At 38.3% G+C, this 16,245-nt stretch overlaps 1 protein-coding gene across 1 annotated transcript; it reads right to left on the bottom strand.

The window, feature by feature from the left end:
- Positions 1-1,533: 1,533 nt before the first annotated feature.
- On the bottom strand, positions 1,534-6,789 carry ccl44 (chemokine (C-C motif) ligand 44). The gene is made up of 5 exons (XM_088426681.1): positions 6,625-6,789; positions 4,422-4,551; positions 3,830-3,977; positions 2,510-2,588; positions 1,534-2,423 (listed from the first exon to the last, which is right to left on the bottom strand). The coding sequence occupies exons 1-4, from the start codon at positions 6,686-6,688 to the stop codon at positions 2,550-2,552; spliced, it is 381 nt and encodes a 126-aa protein (XP_088282807.1). The 5' UTR covers positions 6,689-6,789; the 3' UTR covers positions 1,534-2,423; positions 2,510-2,549.
- Between the last annotated feature and the right edge of the window lie 9,456 nt (positions 6,790-16,245).

Genomic DNA, 16,245 nt, shown 5'->3' with positions numbered 1-16,245 from the left:
TTGATTGAAAATCTTGTTTGAGAAGGGGGGATTTGAGATGGTTCTAGAATTTGCTAGAGAGACATCAAGAATTTGGAACAGATCTAAACCATGTTGGTGACTCCTGCTCTGCTTTTTAGACTACTGCTTTAAAATTATTTAAAATACACGCAAATAAGACTATAAAAGTTTTTTTTTTTTAAGAAGCACACTATTTTGATGTTATTTTATGATTTTTATTGGTTTACTTGAGAAAAGATGTTGCAAAGCAATATTTGGTATCGTGATGAGGCATTCAAATGCGAACAAGAATGTGCAGTAGCTTTTGTGCTGGATGCTTCACCTGTGTATGGAATAAAAAAAAAAAAAAAAAGTGAAAGCTTTGTAACATGATGTGCGCTATAGTTTGAAAATGTTTGATGTAATTCGCTTTTCCGGAGAAATTGATGGCACAATGTGATTAAATAAATGGCTCAGGAACTAAAACAAGATCATTATTGTGTGTGTGGCTACCCCTGGTGGAAGAAATTCTCTTGTCTTGGGTCAAAGTTTTGTAAAGACAAACATGATGTACAGCAGCAGCAATATATATATATATATATATATATATATATATATATATATATATATATATATATATATATATATATATATATATATATATATATATATATATAAACATATACATATATATACTATTTTTTTCATTTACGGTATTTTGCTATATTCATATTACAGTACATTTGTACATTATGTTAAGCAGCACTAAAATGAGGCTAAAATGAGAGATAGAGCTTGTCAATTATAAACAATATGCACTGTAGTGGCAAGTTTCCCACAAAGTCTCTTTTAAACGTTGCTTCATTAGAACAAAATTATGTTGTGAAAGTGATATTGAGGATATTGGCACAGATAGTGCTTCTTGCAGGCATGATTATTTGTTAACAATGCTATGCTGAAGCTATAAAGACATTGTACAAACTTTGTACAAACTTACAATTATTGTTTGGAACAATATGTAAGAAAAATAGCAGAATTGTATCAAAGGTAATATTAGCTTTCTTACTAAATTCTAACGTTTTAGCCTCATGGATTCCTGTTCTTTTACTAACATAATGTCTATGATATATGCGGACTAAGCATAATGTTTAGACCAGTGGCTCTTAACTTTGTTGGAGGCACCGAACCCCTCCAGTTTCATATGCTCATTCACCGAACCCTTCTTTAGTAAAAAATAAAATATGATTTTTTAGACTGAGGGGTGGACCTCTGTGGCGGAGGCTCCACCGAACCCCTACGGTTCGATCGAACCCGGGTTAAGAACCACTTGTTTAGACACTTGTCCAAACGATGTTCCTTTATGGTTCTAAATTAAGATTTTATACATTTGGCGTCATAACAATAATATTGAATAACTTAACAAAATATGTCCTAGGATAGAAATATTTTGTGGGCGACTATTACTAATACTGTATATAGTTTCAAGTTGTTGTAACCTGTTAAGAAAAGGAAATATGATTATTTGTCTGCAATAATAAAACACCAAAAGACAGATTGTTTCAGGTTCTTTTATAAAATAGCTCACTTTACATAGTGTGTTTCATCATACAGTGTATTGTTCTACAATAGAAAGATTGTGTGTTTCACACACAATGGAGCCCTCAAAGTTTGAACAGCCTTGTCATGTGGTTGAATGAAATCATGAAGAAGAGTACTTTGGCATAGTTTAATGGTGGATCATGTAGTAGTGAGGGTCACAAATGGTGGTTTTGAAATACTGACAAGGGTTACGCTATCAACAGTCAATATAAAGAGAAGACAGATTGCTTTTCACTGTATGTAGGTTTCACATCTCGCTTTCAGTTGTATAACAGTCACAAACGGGAAGTCAGTCTGAAAGGGACTGAAACCTCAATTGTACAAAACAAGGTGCAAGTCAATTGATTAAAAAAAAAAAATTCTCCCGTATAAGCTCTGCACCCACAGAACCTGAACTACCTAGATCAGTTACAGAAGAATGTGAACATTTACAAAGCACAAACAAGCATATACAGTATGTATTTTGCTTTAGGACGATATTGAAATCACTGCTCATTTATACTATTTATATATCTTTTCAAATCACAATGTTTCTCCACAGATCAGCCACAAATACATTATGGATAGAGAGAGGGAGTCACTTTTGAGGCAGACTGGCAAATAGTAACAGTAGGAGCCATTTTAGAGAAATCCATCCTCCATATCTTACAAGTCAATTCTTCTCACTTTTGCAAGATGTCGAGCACAGTTCATGTTTTGAATATGTAAATAGACACTGTATTGCTGCCCAGGTCTAGTCCACTGCAAACAGATAGTTGTGATATATAGCAAGAGACACAAGATGCCTGGAGAGTCAGCTAACTTGTTTTACTGTAGGATGACCAGCTGCTGACAGATTACTTGGCCTGCAAGGAGGAAAGCTTTGTAAATCTTTAATGTTCTTGAAAAAAACGCTTTCAATACAGAAAATGTAAAAGACAAAGGAACATACCTACGACTATTCATGTTTCTCCATATTTCAGGCTTTTCCGTCACTCCATATTGAGGATGGCCCAGTTATCTTTCTTCTCCTGTTTTTGAAAGAAATGTAATATTTAAAGCAAAAGTATGGGTCATATTTCGGCCTTCAAATGACAGATTCAAAATGATGGCAGTGCCGGTGTGTGTGTGTGTGTGTGCGTGTGTGTGAGTTGGGGGGGGGGGGGGGGGGGGTGCAGTCTAAGCACCAGTACTTGGATGGACAGCAGTACCAAACATATCATCACAAGCTCAAAACCACGCAAGATAATTTTACAATGTATTAGTATTTCTCAAAGAGGGGTCCTTGGCCTGACTGCAAGGGGCCCGTGAAATAATTTGAGTTATAAATAAAAAAATATGTGTTACCGCACAATTGTCCTTTGCTGCACTCACACCAGTCTACATTAAAAATGCACAGATATAAATAATAGAGAAAAAGAATATTGTTAATTCTAATAATGACACCAGTGCTTTTGATAAAATGAATTGTATAATACATACTGTACATATATATATATATATATATATATATATATATATATATATATATATATATATATATATATATATATATATATATATATATATATATATATATATATATATATATATATATATATATATATATATATATATATATAAACTGTTATAGTTAGTTTTTAGCCCCATTGTGTGTTTGTGTGTGTTGTTGCTGGTTTTTTTGCATGTTACACGATCTCCCAATAATACCTACAATTGACCAGTCAACTGTGATTGACAAATTGAGCTCCCCTAATGTAGTCTGGACACAAGGGGCACTAAAAAAAAAAAAAAAAAAAAATGCATCGATATAAGACAAAGAAGAACGTCGAGTCTGGTAGATGTAAGAGTAGGAATATTGACACATTGTTACTTGTGTTACGACAAAACAAAGCGTGTAAAATAAAATAGTTTGATATGTGGGAATACTGCACAACTTGAATACAACTGCAACAGGACAAGAGAAGTAACACCTCATGACACCATGACTTAGTTCAGTTTTGTCACATCATGGCAGTGATAGCGGGCCATGACAACTTGCTAAGTAATTTTCAATTTCGGTGCAAGCAGCAGCAAACATTCAGTTATTCCTGAATGACAGTTTGATTAAGTGTCCCTGTGATTGACTGGTGATCAGTGCAGGCAGGCTATAGTCTGACCTTTGCCTAAAGTTGGCTGGGGTAGGCTCAACACTTATAAGGACAAAGTCTAGAAAAAATATGGATGGACAGGTGGTTATTTCCTGTCATATAGTGTACATGCTATGTCTGACCTCTGTCATGACCGGCAGGTTGTCGTGAGGAAGGAGCCACATCGTTCGGTGAGCCTTCGCACGCTGTCGCTGCAGGAGCTTGCGCAGCAACCTTTTCACCTTGCGGTCTCTGGGGTCGGCACACTTCACCGCTTTTTTGGTGTAAAGACTGCCAAAAGTGGAAAATCATGATTATTGTATATCACACCATCATGGAGAATTGAAGTTCGGTTTGAAGGTTAACTTAATAGGTGCCTCTCAAGTGTTGCTGAAATGCACTGAATCTGATTCAAGGGGCGATGATGGAAGGCAAAGGGACTGTTAGAACTTGAACATGCAAGATAATGTTCCCCCTCATTTCACACAATTGCACTTGTGACCAACTTGTGGCTGATTGTGGCTGGATTCTACTGGCTCTGGAAGTTATTTACAGAAGTCTTGTCATCCCCACATAATTCTTCTCTGACTTCCCTGGCAATTACAGCCCGAGGCCTGCCGCAACAAAATGACCTGGACCACGATCACGGCTCTCAGCTCGGACTTTGGGAAACCAAAGGCATATTTTCCATGCCTGCGCTTTTTAGCTCCAGGAGTGGATAGTTGGAATACTTGCATGATGGCTTGTATACTGCAGTCCGGCCCCTCGGTCTGCACCTCAAACCGCAGCACGTCCTTTGTGCGCACCTTGCCATGAGAATATAACATGCAGCACTGGACATCCCGCTGCATCTGAACGCCTTTACCTGGAAAACATGACATTATGGCAGTGCAACTCAAATATGGGGCCGGCCCCTCTGGGGGTGGGGGGAGGGGGGGGGGGGGTGCCAGGGTGGCGGGGGAGTGGGTAATCCCAGGGAAAATTATTTGTTTTTGCCATGTGAAGTGTAATTATGATAAAATAAGGATTGGCATTTTTTTTTCAATCACTTTGATGCACTTTGGGTGTTTTTCTGCCTAGACAAACCTGTATAAATGCTGTAAAAAGGAGTTAGCTGTTGTTGAATGCTAATTTATATTGCTTTTTTCTTTTGTCAATGTTAAAAACGATGCATTTTTAGGTGATGTCGTTCTAAAGCCATCCACCGCCATTGCATTTTTTTACCTTTAATTTTTGAATTGTAAAAAGTTCTTTTATTCCACAAAAACCGCAACCACAATGGTAACTGTTCTTTATTTTGACTCATTGATATACCAATTTCTATAAATGAAGATAGAATCTTTGTTATTTGATTAGGTGTTGTAAACATAAATGATTTATTCAACCATCATCCCTTTCACTCCTTGATATAGGTCAGCTTTTCTGGGCAAAATTTGAATGGTGCTGGTGCCCCTTGTAAAGTCGGGGTAGGGAGAATCGGTGGTGTCCATAATATATTGACCAAAATGGCCGCCACTCGCAGGGAGGGAAGGTGAGAATCTGTGATAAATACATTTTACGTCTCCCAGAAATTAATGTTACTGTTAATTAGTAACCCAACCAACAAACCTTTCTATTCTCAGTGACATTATGACTAGCATTTTGTCTTTCTTCCATGGTGACTATATAGTGGACCCTTTCAGTTTTATCGTATTATCTGTCAAGTGTAGCCATCATTAAATATTAATGGTTATAATTAAAAATTCCAAAAAGTTTTTTCTTGAACAGTACCTTGTCGAGTTTTAATCATGTTGCGAAGTGACGGTCTGCTCTTTGCACACTAAATGCAACACTCACAAAAAAAAAATAAAAAAATGTGCACACTGTTATTTTCCACTGTCCGCAAGCTCACAGTTTGCTCTTTGCATGTATATGATCAGCTATAGCAGTTAATTCACAACCAATATATTTGTTAAAAGCTAAACCCAAAGTGTTCACCCTGTTACTGTGGGTTAACTTCCCAATTATAAATTCGCTGATGTTTTCAGTGAGATTACAATCATCATTTCTCTTTCTTCATCTGGAACTGAAAAGTGGTAATTTCCTTCATGTTATTTGCGGCAAGCGCACCATGTCCACTTTCCACGAAATATCTGTGGATTTATTCAGAAAATCAAAATATATTTGTTCAGCTGTACACAACCAATTTAGTACCTACATCACGTTGCTAAGTGAAAATCCATTCCATGCTCATTGCACTTAGCATGTACATTCTCTGCTTACAGTTAAACAATGACCATATGCATTTCCAACAGTGTAACATCTACTCAATGGGAAGTTCAATGGAAAATCTCAACTTTTGGGGAGGTGAAACGGGGAACTCTTGACTAAATGCTATAAAGTATTTGTGGCTACTTTTGCCAGGTGACGAATGATGTATTTTGTGCCTCAAAGAGAGTGTAGATCTCACACTGTCATATGCACATGGACGCGCTTGAAGTACAATGGTATCCCACTGGGCTCTGTGTGTGACTGCCTCCATGCGCGCATGTGTTGTAGCAGTGTTTTCGACCAAAGCAATTGAGTGAAAGTGTGATGCAAATGCAACGTAATGGGGCGCAAAATAGGACAGAGCTGGCTGGTTATGCCACATTGGGAATCCGGCTCAGGCTCGTGTCACGTTGCTCTCAGACACACATGCCCAAGCGACGGGGAGATGAGACAACACCATGTCGCAGGCTGACACACTTGCTCATGCTGATTGTTGGCCCCTTTTCCTCGCGCAAGCTCTTGGTGAGCTCCCCTTGTTTACATCCACTGCCGCACCTCCTGCCTTGCTGCTCTTACTCCCCCTCTCGCCCCCCTTTTTCCAGATTCGCCATCGTTCTTTCAGCCACACTGTCCACCTGCAGGGTGCGTGCAATTCAAGCAGTATTCTCACATGCTCTCCATGTCTTACCTTGCACAGATGCCAGGAGGAGAAGAGTCAAGGAGATAACAGTAAACATCTGCAGCATGAACATGATGAGGCTGGCAGAGAGGAGGATGATCTTGTTGCTCACCTCTCCCTCTATGGCTGCTGCCTCTATTACATGACTCCCTCCCTCTTTTTATACCCCCTGCCCATCTCTCACTCACGCACTCACTCACTCGCTTCCACCACCTCTTTTTTTTGTAAATCTCACTATCTTTCCCTCCCTCCGTCTGTTTGTCCAGTTTCATCTTGCCATATTGTCACACTCCACTTACCATTCCTCACCCGCCTCTTCATTTGTTATCAGAAGATTAAAATTCACTCCGCATTCTTTCAATTTAATGGCCTGAAATGCATTTGCCTTAGATAAAGTGGTTTTATATGACAGATATTTGGATTTGAAGAAGAATCCCACATTCAAAAGTCAGACTCTATTTATTCTGGCTGTAAAATGTCACCGAACAGCAGGTGTATTCAGCTCAACTGTGTCGGGATGAGATCTGGATAGTTGCGTACACTGTGGGCTCACTAAACTATACTTAGAACCATGCTCGCTCCAAGAATTTCTGATGTGTTGGATGATAAATGCGCACAACATGCCATTCAAACCAGAAATGTGGAACCCTATCACAGCTGAGTGCAAGTTTGGCTTGAATTTCGGAGGCTAGAGCACTTGCAGCTTCTGCTCTTCATTTGTTGTTTTTCAGTTAAAAATGTCTTTATGCCTTCTATGGGCAAGACAAAAGCTGTACGATATGGAGACCCAGGGGTGCCTTAAGTGATGATGATTGTCAAGCGCCTATGACTGGCAGTCTTTGAGAGCATTGTCTTTTTAAAGTGGCTTTTGGCTCAGCTTTTTGTTCATCACCTCAAACCAATATAGAATCACATCGCTCCTCCGCTTGGGAGAAGAGCGCATCCTCGGTCTGGAACAGGCAGGCGCACAACCCTTTTAACATCGAGGACTATGCCCTCTGATTTGAATTGGCTCATATCATCTCAGCTTCTGTGACAAAGTGATGCCTTGACTGAGCCTAGGTTTCCCCGGAAACAAAGAAAGTTGACAATGTTTATGAGCATTTGTTGTTCAAATCTCTTTTGTTACCAATTTACAGTTTACACTTGTATGATTATTGCTGTTTGCACAACTTTTGTTAAAAGCCCAAATAATCCCAGAATTATTATTATTATTTTTTTTTTGTAGGGATAAACTTTAGCGGCTCGGCAAAGCAATGGTTAGCATATTCGCCTCATAGTTCTGGGACCTGAGTTCAAATCCGTCTTGTTCAGGCCTGTGTGAAGTTTGCATGTTGTCCCCGAGCCCACGTGGGTTCTCTCCGGACACTTTGGCTTCCTCCTTCACTTCAAAAACATGCATGCCAGGTGAATGAGACATACTAAATTGTCCTTAGGTGGGATTGGGTGCGTGAACAGTGGTTGGTCTCTGTGTGCCCTGCGATTGGCTGGCAACCAGTTCAGGCGCCTACTGCCTGAAATCAGCAGGGACAGGGACCAGCAAGCCCCCTTGTGAAGATAAGTGGCTCTAGAAAATGATTGGATGGATGGATGGATGGATGGATGGATGGACAGACGGACGGACGGACGGACGGACGGACGGACGGACGGACGGACGGACGGATGGATGATTATCTTTTGGACATGACTGTCCACAAGGTTCAGTCCTCCATTCTTTGTTTTGTTCAACTTGTTGTGTAGTTATCAATGTAAGCAAGAGATATAATTAATCATTCACTGTGAATGCGAGTTGATGTTATTTAAGGGCATTCGGGATTCAATTCTGCAGTGATATATTTTAGTAAGAATGAATGAAAACAAATAGAATATTGGCAGTGAGTGCGGGGGTATTCCCAGCTTCTGTTTTATGTCTCTCTTAAAAGTTTTGACTCATACACTTGTACCACATCATGCAATTATCATATAATTAGCCAGTTGAATGATTTACGTTAGGAAAACGTGGCCCTCAGAAGTCATCTTGGCCTCACCCTCGGTTTAGCGATGCTTCTCCAAAATACCCTGGAATGAAAAACTAGTTTGTGATCAAAAACATCATCAGAATATGATTATTTGGAAACAATGTATGATTAATATTGCAATGATTCATGCAAATTGGTATCACATATGCAGTGGTACCTTCAAAGTCAAACCAAGGAAACCGTCTAAATCGGAATGGAAAATACATTTTTGAGAAAATAATAGGGTCACAAAACAGGGGAGTTTTATCATGTGAAACATCATATGATTCCAGTTAATGTTAATCAAAATTATAAGACCAACTTTTAATTCCAGATTTGGTTGACTCAAAAATATATAATGTGCAAAATGTTCGGACAATAATATTTTTTTTAATATTCATGACCACTTTTTTCAGACGAATACTGGTATAACAAATCAATGAGGAGCTGTTATTAATATACAGTGCTCCCGTTTGCTTGCGTCCCTGCATTCGCGACACCTGTGTCATCATTGCTCAATTAATCTTTTATTAAGCAAAACTTCACGACTTACGAAAATTTTTAACAACTTCGGCCGACATTTTCGTTTTAATAATGCGTAAAAAATAACATCAATTGAGAAAAATGGGAACACATCTTTGTTTACATAAATGCTGTTCGCTGTGAGACTAATTGTGAGGTAAGGATCAAGTAGACAATTACATCGTTGTCACAACCATGCTTCCGGTAAAAACTTCAAAATAAAATCACCCCAATGCTATTCATTTTATACGTTACTTGATTTCCCACGTTTTATTTTTAGGTGTTGTCTAATTTCCTTTATCACCAGGCGCATCACCACGACACATGCTACACTACAGTACTGATTGGGTAAAAACTTCACCAATGAAAACAAATTCGCTTCAGAGCGCTCATGCCACATACAACTGAGTATAGTAATTTATATTTTATAGTATAGTATTTATATTTATAATTTATAGTAATTTAAATTTTAAGTAGTTTAAACCTTGGACTTACTTTGACGTTAATACTGCAGAATTTTTGGGACGCCAAACATTTCTGTCGGGACCTGTCAGAGTTATCAATAACAAGAGACTGGAGAAAAGCCAAAACTCTGAGTCAAACACGATCTTTTGCAAAAGAGGGAGAGAGCACCAGGGTATTCCGGTGTTCTGTGGCTCTCCTCCTCGTTTTATTACAAAGATTACAAAGAAGGTGGTTACAAGTTTCAAAATAATACCATATAAGGAATTGTTTATGTCTGTAGTGTGCGTGTGTGTATGTGTATATTTGCGTGTGTGTGTGTGTGTGTGTGTGTGTGTATGACAGTAAGTGGGTGAAGAGGTGTGCAAGCAATGTGTTTTTATATGATAACATATATACATATACACAATTATTCCATCAGGACCGATATTTTTTTTAATATTGCGAGTCCCAGGGACTCAACAGGTTTCAAAGGTCAAATGAACACTGATATATTATTTAAAATTCAGACTTATATATTCCAATACAGTTAATTTCTGTAAAACTGCAAGAAATTGTTGATTTCTACTTCTTCTAATTTCTAACCTCTACTTCCTGAAATCGGCAAAAAGCGGGTGACTGGGTATTGGATGTCATCGTGAAGATCTTGAAATACGACTTTTGTGGACACCCCCCCCCCCCGATTTTAAAGCATTTTTAATATAAACTTATAAACTTATGCATAACTTGCTTGAATGCTACTAATAAGTAGTTTGTAACTTTTAACCATGTCTTGTAAACCCCCCATCCAGCATTCTGCCACTCATGCGATTTCACACTCACTCGATTTCACAATTTAGCTAATTTTCAAATCTCAATTTTTAAAGTGATGAATTAATCAGACAAACTCGATTTATTGCCATCCCTAATTTATTCAAAGCAGCTACCATACTCATTTGCTATCAGTAAAGTAGTTTCACATTTTTATTTCTGTTTTGCTGTAGTTATTTGCACTGATAACAGAGGTAAAAAAAAATAATACTACTTTAACCCCGGGCATTTTTCACAAGTCTGGCCTTATTATCACCCAACTTGAGCTGACTTTGAAAGATTCATAACATTGTCAAATACTGTATAAATGTACTTACTTACTTACTTACTTACTTACTTAATTACTTACTATAAATTACTTTCAACCTCTCAAAATGTTCAATGGCATTAGCCCTATCCATACATAAATAAATTGTTTTGAGGGGTGGGGGACCTTTGATTATTCCATAGTGTTAAAACCCCAAATTCAGGTTGCAATCGAGTTTCTGCAAAATCGCCATTCAAGGAAAGGAGGGTGGGGGGTGGGATGGGTCATAATTAGACTATTATGACTTTTATAGACTTTTGCATGATGGGAGTCCAGGCTAAGCCAATCATCAAAGTCATTGAAATGTCAAAATATAGCTGCTAGCGTCACACTGTGGTTTTGGAGTGTCAACACAAAAATTTCTATTGTGCCCCATTTGAGATTTGCCATTGAAAGGATTAATGCAAAAAATTGGGGCAAATGCATGAGAAAACATGAGGTTTACAATATGTCCAAAATTGACAATATTTCCAATTTTTGAATGGCAGTAAATGAGCCCGACAAGCTAAATTTGAGTCGTATAGGGTGTGGCTCTCGACCTCCCGTTGTCATGTTGTAACAACTGTTGCAATATTTTAGCCTTCACGTGTTTTTTTTTTTTGTATGTTTTTCCTTTGATATCAAAATCATCAAAAAGACCTAGTTGGGTCAAAATTTCCCCCAGAGGTCATTATCAATGATAAAACTTGCGCAACACGTTTTATACTTGTAAGACATGAGAATGGAAATATGTTATTTAAAACATTTATATTTACATTTGTGACATTTCATTTATGTTGTTCTCTTTGGACAAATAGTTTTAAAACGTCATCAGCGGTGGACTTTTTGATTGTATCGCTTCTAAGGACCCTTATGTTATGTTTAAAGACCACATGGAAGTGCGGCTGTTTATAGGTAGACATAAAGAACCACCATTCACAAATGGAACTTGTTTTCTCTCTGGGCGAACTGAGGAACTATTCAGAGAACAAGGCAACAATATGTCCCCTTAGGGGGCATTCTTATTTGAGGCATGGAAGAGAAAGTATGCAGTTGGAGCTGTTAGGAGGCATGGATGGAGTACAAGTATGTCCGTGCATGTGTGTCCACGCATATGTGTGTATGTGGGCACACGTTGGGGACGGGGTTCAAGAATTTGACCCAAGAAATCAGGTTGGAATCTCAGCTGCAAAAACATACCTTCCACATGAACACAGGTCTGCTTGTGAGCCAGAGACATTTTCTGCATAGCTCTGCGGCGATTAAAATATCTCCTGTCAAGGTGTGCAGACTCCCAAAAATGTGGGCAATCAAAAATAAAAGTTACAGTGAGACGCTAATGTGTTCCTTTTTAGAGGGGGCTTGTGGTGAGGGGAGTGCGCTTCCTGGAGAGATTGTACGACTCAAATCACAGTTTTCCTGGTGCCTAAGAGATCTTGCTGTACTTGGATGTGATTTCCAAGGGATGAATGCACAAGGGCAAATAAGTAGATCTAATCGTTGCTATAAAGCAAACAAAAGGTTGCGTGATTCAGAGAACAAGTTATGTGGAATTGAACACAAACAAATTCTACAACAACATTCTGGGAATGAATTTGGATCACCCAAGAAGCAGCATTCTTGCTCTTAAAGGTGTTTTTTTTTCTTTTCTCATATTGCTCTCTGTGCTTCATATTCAGCCAGAAAGACTATATTTGCTCATTAATTGTTTAACTTCAAATAACAAATGTTAAATGATAGTTTGAGATCCAGCTTGAATGAATCCTGATGGTACTAATTGCACTGTACCTACATTCGGTAACATGGCTATACTTTGTGACTGGCACAAAACCAAAGCAGCACGATGCAGGTGTGTGCAGAGACGTGTTAGATCAGGTGTTGAACTGTTGCATATGCATGCAAAATGGCACGTCTAAAAAAAGGCTGCTTTGTGTCACTGTTGGCTCAGGTTGTGACATAGGACTGAAATTGCAGTCTCATTCGCCGCAATTTCAAGATAGTCAAAGCTGTGTTTTATTTGAAGGGCTCTAATTCACTACGTTTTCCAATCAGCGACATCCTATTGAGGACAGGCCACACTAACCAGCTGCAAAACAGAAAAAAACAAAACTAATTTTGTCATTTTAATTTGGAGGTGATGGTTTATGAAAAAGAAAATGATCATCAGGCTACCCATGACTGACATCATTCAGTGAGAGGCTTTATATTTTCTTCTCGCCTGAGACTGCCTTATTAGAATGTCTCTATTGACTGTGGAAATAAAACAATGTCCAGTCCTTCAACATGAGATTATGTGTTTTGTGTGTATGTGTCAATAAGACATTCCACTGCAGGGAGTTGACTGGTGCACTCATGGGACCAAACATCTGTGATTCTCACAGTTCTGTTTCATCGTCAGCCGAAACACTAAACCCAGAAAAGTCTTCTTAAATACACTCAGACATTTATTTGGAAAATCCATTCTGCAACAACTTGCGGAGGCTTGACTGTACCTTGAGAGTGAACGTGAGCACTTTGGATGGGTTTCACGAATGTGGTCAGCAAGAACAACAGACAGTGAGATTTTAGAACATTCCTAATGTAAACTCGAAACTGGAGTTTTTTTGTAACTTTCAACCATCACTAACCCACCCACTCCCCATCCCAACCCCCACCCTGCTTTACTTGAACGGTGATTTAGCAGAAACTCGATTGCAACACGAATTTGGGGTTGTAACACCATGGGATAGGACCGCTGTCAAATAAACATGTGTGTGTTGAACAAGTCCGAAGAGTATGACTCCAAATTGTGTTGAGTTTACGAATTGAAAACTTTCAAGCGCACATTTTGAATACAACTTTCGTTTTCACGACTATGAACTTGCGAGAAACGCATTTACGTCTGCATGAATCTCTCTTTTGGATTTGCGGGTCTGATCCTTTGCATTTGTGGATCTGGATATGCAAATTAAAACGACGTCACGCCAAGCTACATGGCAAAGCTAGTTGATCTGCGTGTTCTGTGCACCGCCAAAAGTCAAGCAGAGAATGGCACTTATATGAGCTTTCAACAGCGTATTTGGTTTCCGTGTTAAGGTGAATGTATACAAATTTGTAGTGATGTACAATTGAAGCTTTTTTGACACATTTGGGGCCAATTTCGTCGAAAATGGCATCATTTTGGGAAGCTCCTATAACATCTAGTGACCTCTTCTGGCAGAAACAAGCACTGCAGTTCATTTGAAAAAGCCCTTCGTCATGCTGCACACACAAATGCTGTAGTGGAATGCTATTACAAAGTAAGATTAAATCATTACAAATAAAGATTTTTATGTTATTTATTGTTTACTTATTTATTGTTGTGGTTACATGGCAGTTCGTCTCTTAAAAACATTGTGATGGACCAATTATAATTTATAAGAATGATTTTGTTTTCTGTAATCTATATTGTTTATGTGTATGTCTATATTTGGTACATGCTGCATCCACTTCAACCTGTGGGCCTGGAAGGGGGCTCCTCGCACCTGTGATCCCTTCTGATCCCTTCTGGAGGTTTCTGATTTTCCCCTAATTGGGGTTTTTGAGTTTTTCCTTCCCCTTCTGGGAGCTTTGACAGAGGATGCTGTTGTGTACCTTACACTGAAAAGATGTCTCTGCACGACTTCTTTTTTCGAAAGAGGTCTCCACATGACCTCTTTTCATCTGTGAAGCCCTTTGAGACTTCGGTGATTTAGGGCTATACAAATAAAAATTTGATAGAATTTGATTTGATTTTCAAACACTATATGGATTTGGAGTCACACGTCATTAGCTCTCAAGCTACAGCCATAAGCGTATCAGTTCAATTTCATAAAATAATTTATGAATAAAGACATTCACATTGTCAAGTTGGTCTGTGATGGCGGTCTAGATGACTCGCAGATCGACTTATTTATACTTGTATCTTAGCGTGAGGTCATCTTAATTTGCAGAGGTGGGCGACTTACAGAATTTTGCTGGTCTGACATTCGTCATAGTCGGTCCGTCATTTTTCGAGTCTGGCAAAACTGTAATCATCGGTTCGTCGGTCCAACTGTGTATTTTCCCCCACCTGTCTGTCACCACTGTAGGGCAAAATTGACCTTCTTTTCTGGTCCGCCACTGTATTTTGCCCACTCTTTACCCACCATTGGAGTGCGAAATTTGCCACTTTTTTTTTTTTTTATTTCTTCCCCCACCACTGGAAGGCAACATTTGTCAGTTATTTCTAAGCCTATGTTCCATAGATATTCATACTTTCCACATTATTATTTCAGTTCTGGTATCCACACTCAAAATTAACAATAGATCTATGATTTTGTCATTATATTGCCACTCGAACACAGTTCAAAGCCATGTATAGTATCCCTTATTTGGGTGATAATCAAGAAACATGATGCATGACAATTGGCATTGTCATGCAGGATATATATATATATATATATATATATATATATATATATATATATATATATATATATATATATATATATATATATATATATATATATAGTATGTAAGAACATATATATATATATATATATATATATATATATATATATATATATATATATATATATATATATAATGTCAGAGGTAGGGAACTTCGGTTCCCCGAGCCATATCCTGCCAATTATCAATGTCTCGCTTGCCTTTTACAGCTGGTTCAAATAATCAGCTCATCGGCAAGCCCTGTGGAAGCCTGATAACAAACCTGATCATTTCAATCAGGTATGTCGTAAGTGAGAAACATAAAAAGAAAAAAAAAAGGCAGGATGGTTCTCGAGGAACCGGAGTTCCCTACCCCTGCTCTCTGTCAACATAACTTTAATAATAATGAAATAGATGAGTACGTCTCAAAGCACACAAACCATAAATACATAACACAACAGTGCAAGGACAAACTATCAGTATTAGAACACAATAATTAGGCGAACAGCCTCACACCACTACCACATACATAAACATTTATCTTTGTCGAACGTGGCAAAGAGACAAACGACTCTTTGCTCACTGTTCCTGTACCGAAAGACAATGCACTTATTGAAAAATTACCCCTATTGGAGGGCGGATTATCCTTCAGTTGTTTTCAAAGGGACTGATTTACTGGGAGGATCGGGTGTTACTGTGTGTGTGTGTGTGTGTGTGTGTGTGTGTGTGTGTGTGTGTGTGTGTGTGTGTGTGTGTGTGTGTGTGAGATCTCCTGACGCGTCTTTTGCTTCGCAGTAAAACGCTTGTTTTTTATGGTTATGGAGAATTTGATTCCTACTACTGATCGCAACGTTTGCTCTGTTGTCATTTCCTCTTGGCGGTCAGCTTTTGGTTGAAAAGGGCGAGGTTTTTCTTCCTTGTTAGAGGTATAGCCACCAAAAACACAAGAATCATATTTTATACATTGAAATTTCAATGGGCCAAACCTAAGATTCCATAATTCATATGCATATATTTAACTGTGGAAATTTTAAAATATCATGTCAAGCTCAGCTTGAACAGTTACTGTAAATAATATATATAATATAAATCAAAGTCAGTCCTTTGGCCTATTTTACATTGTGT

Source organism: Hippichthys cyanospilos, chromosome 10 (genome assembly GCF_059441005.1).
Source record: "Hippichthys cyanospilos isolate Australia breed blue-spotted pipefish chromosome 10, RoL_Hcya_1.0, whole genome shotgun sequence".
NCBI classification, from domain to species: Eukaryota; Metazoa; Chordata; class Actinopteri; order Syngnathiformes; family Syngnathidae; genus Hippichthys; species Hippichthys cyanospilos.
Note: the sequence above shows the minus strand (reverse complement) of the source record. Positions and strands in the feature narration are given on the sequence as shown.

Bases quoted from the DNA above. Each gene is read 5' to 3' on its own strand.
- ccl44 (XM_088426681.1), bottom strand. From the start codon at position 6,688: ATGTTCATGCTGCAGATGTTTACTGTTATCTCCTTGACTCTTCTCCTC. The intron at 3,978-4,421 runs GCAAGTATTCCA...CACTTTTGGCAG, and splicing joins TGCAGTATACAAGCCATCAT to TCTTTACACCAAAAAAGCGG. The intron at 2,589-3,829 runs GTCAGACATAGC...TTTCAAAAACAG, and splicing joins ACCTGCCGGTCATGACAGAG to GAGAAGAAAGATAACTGGGC.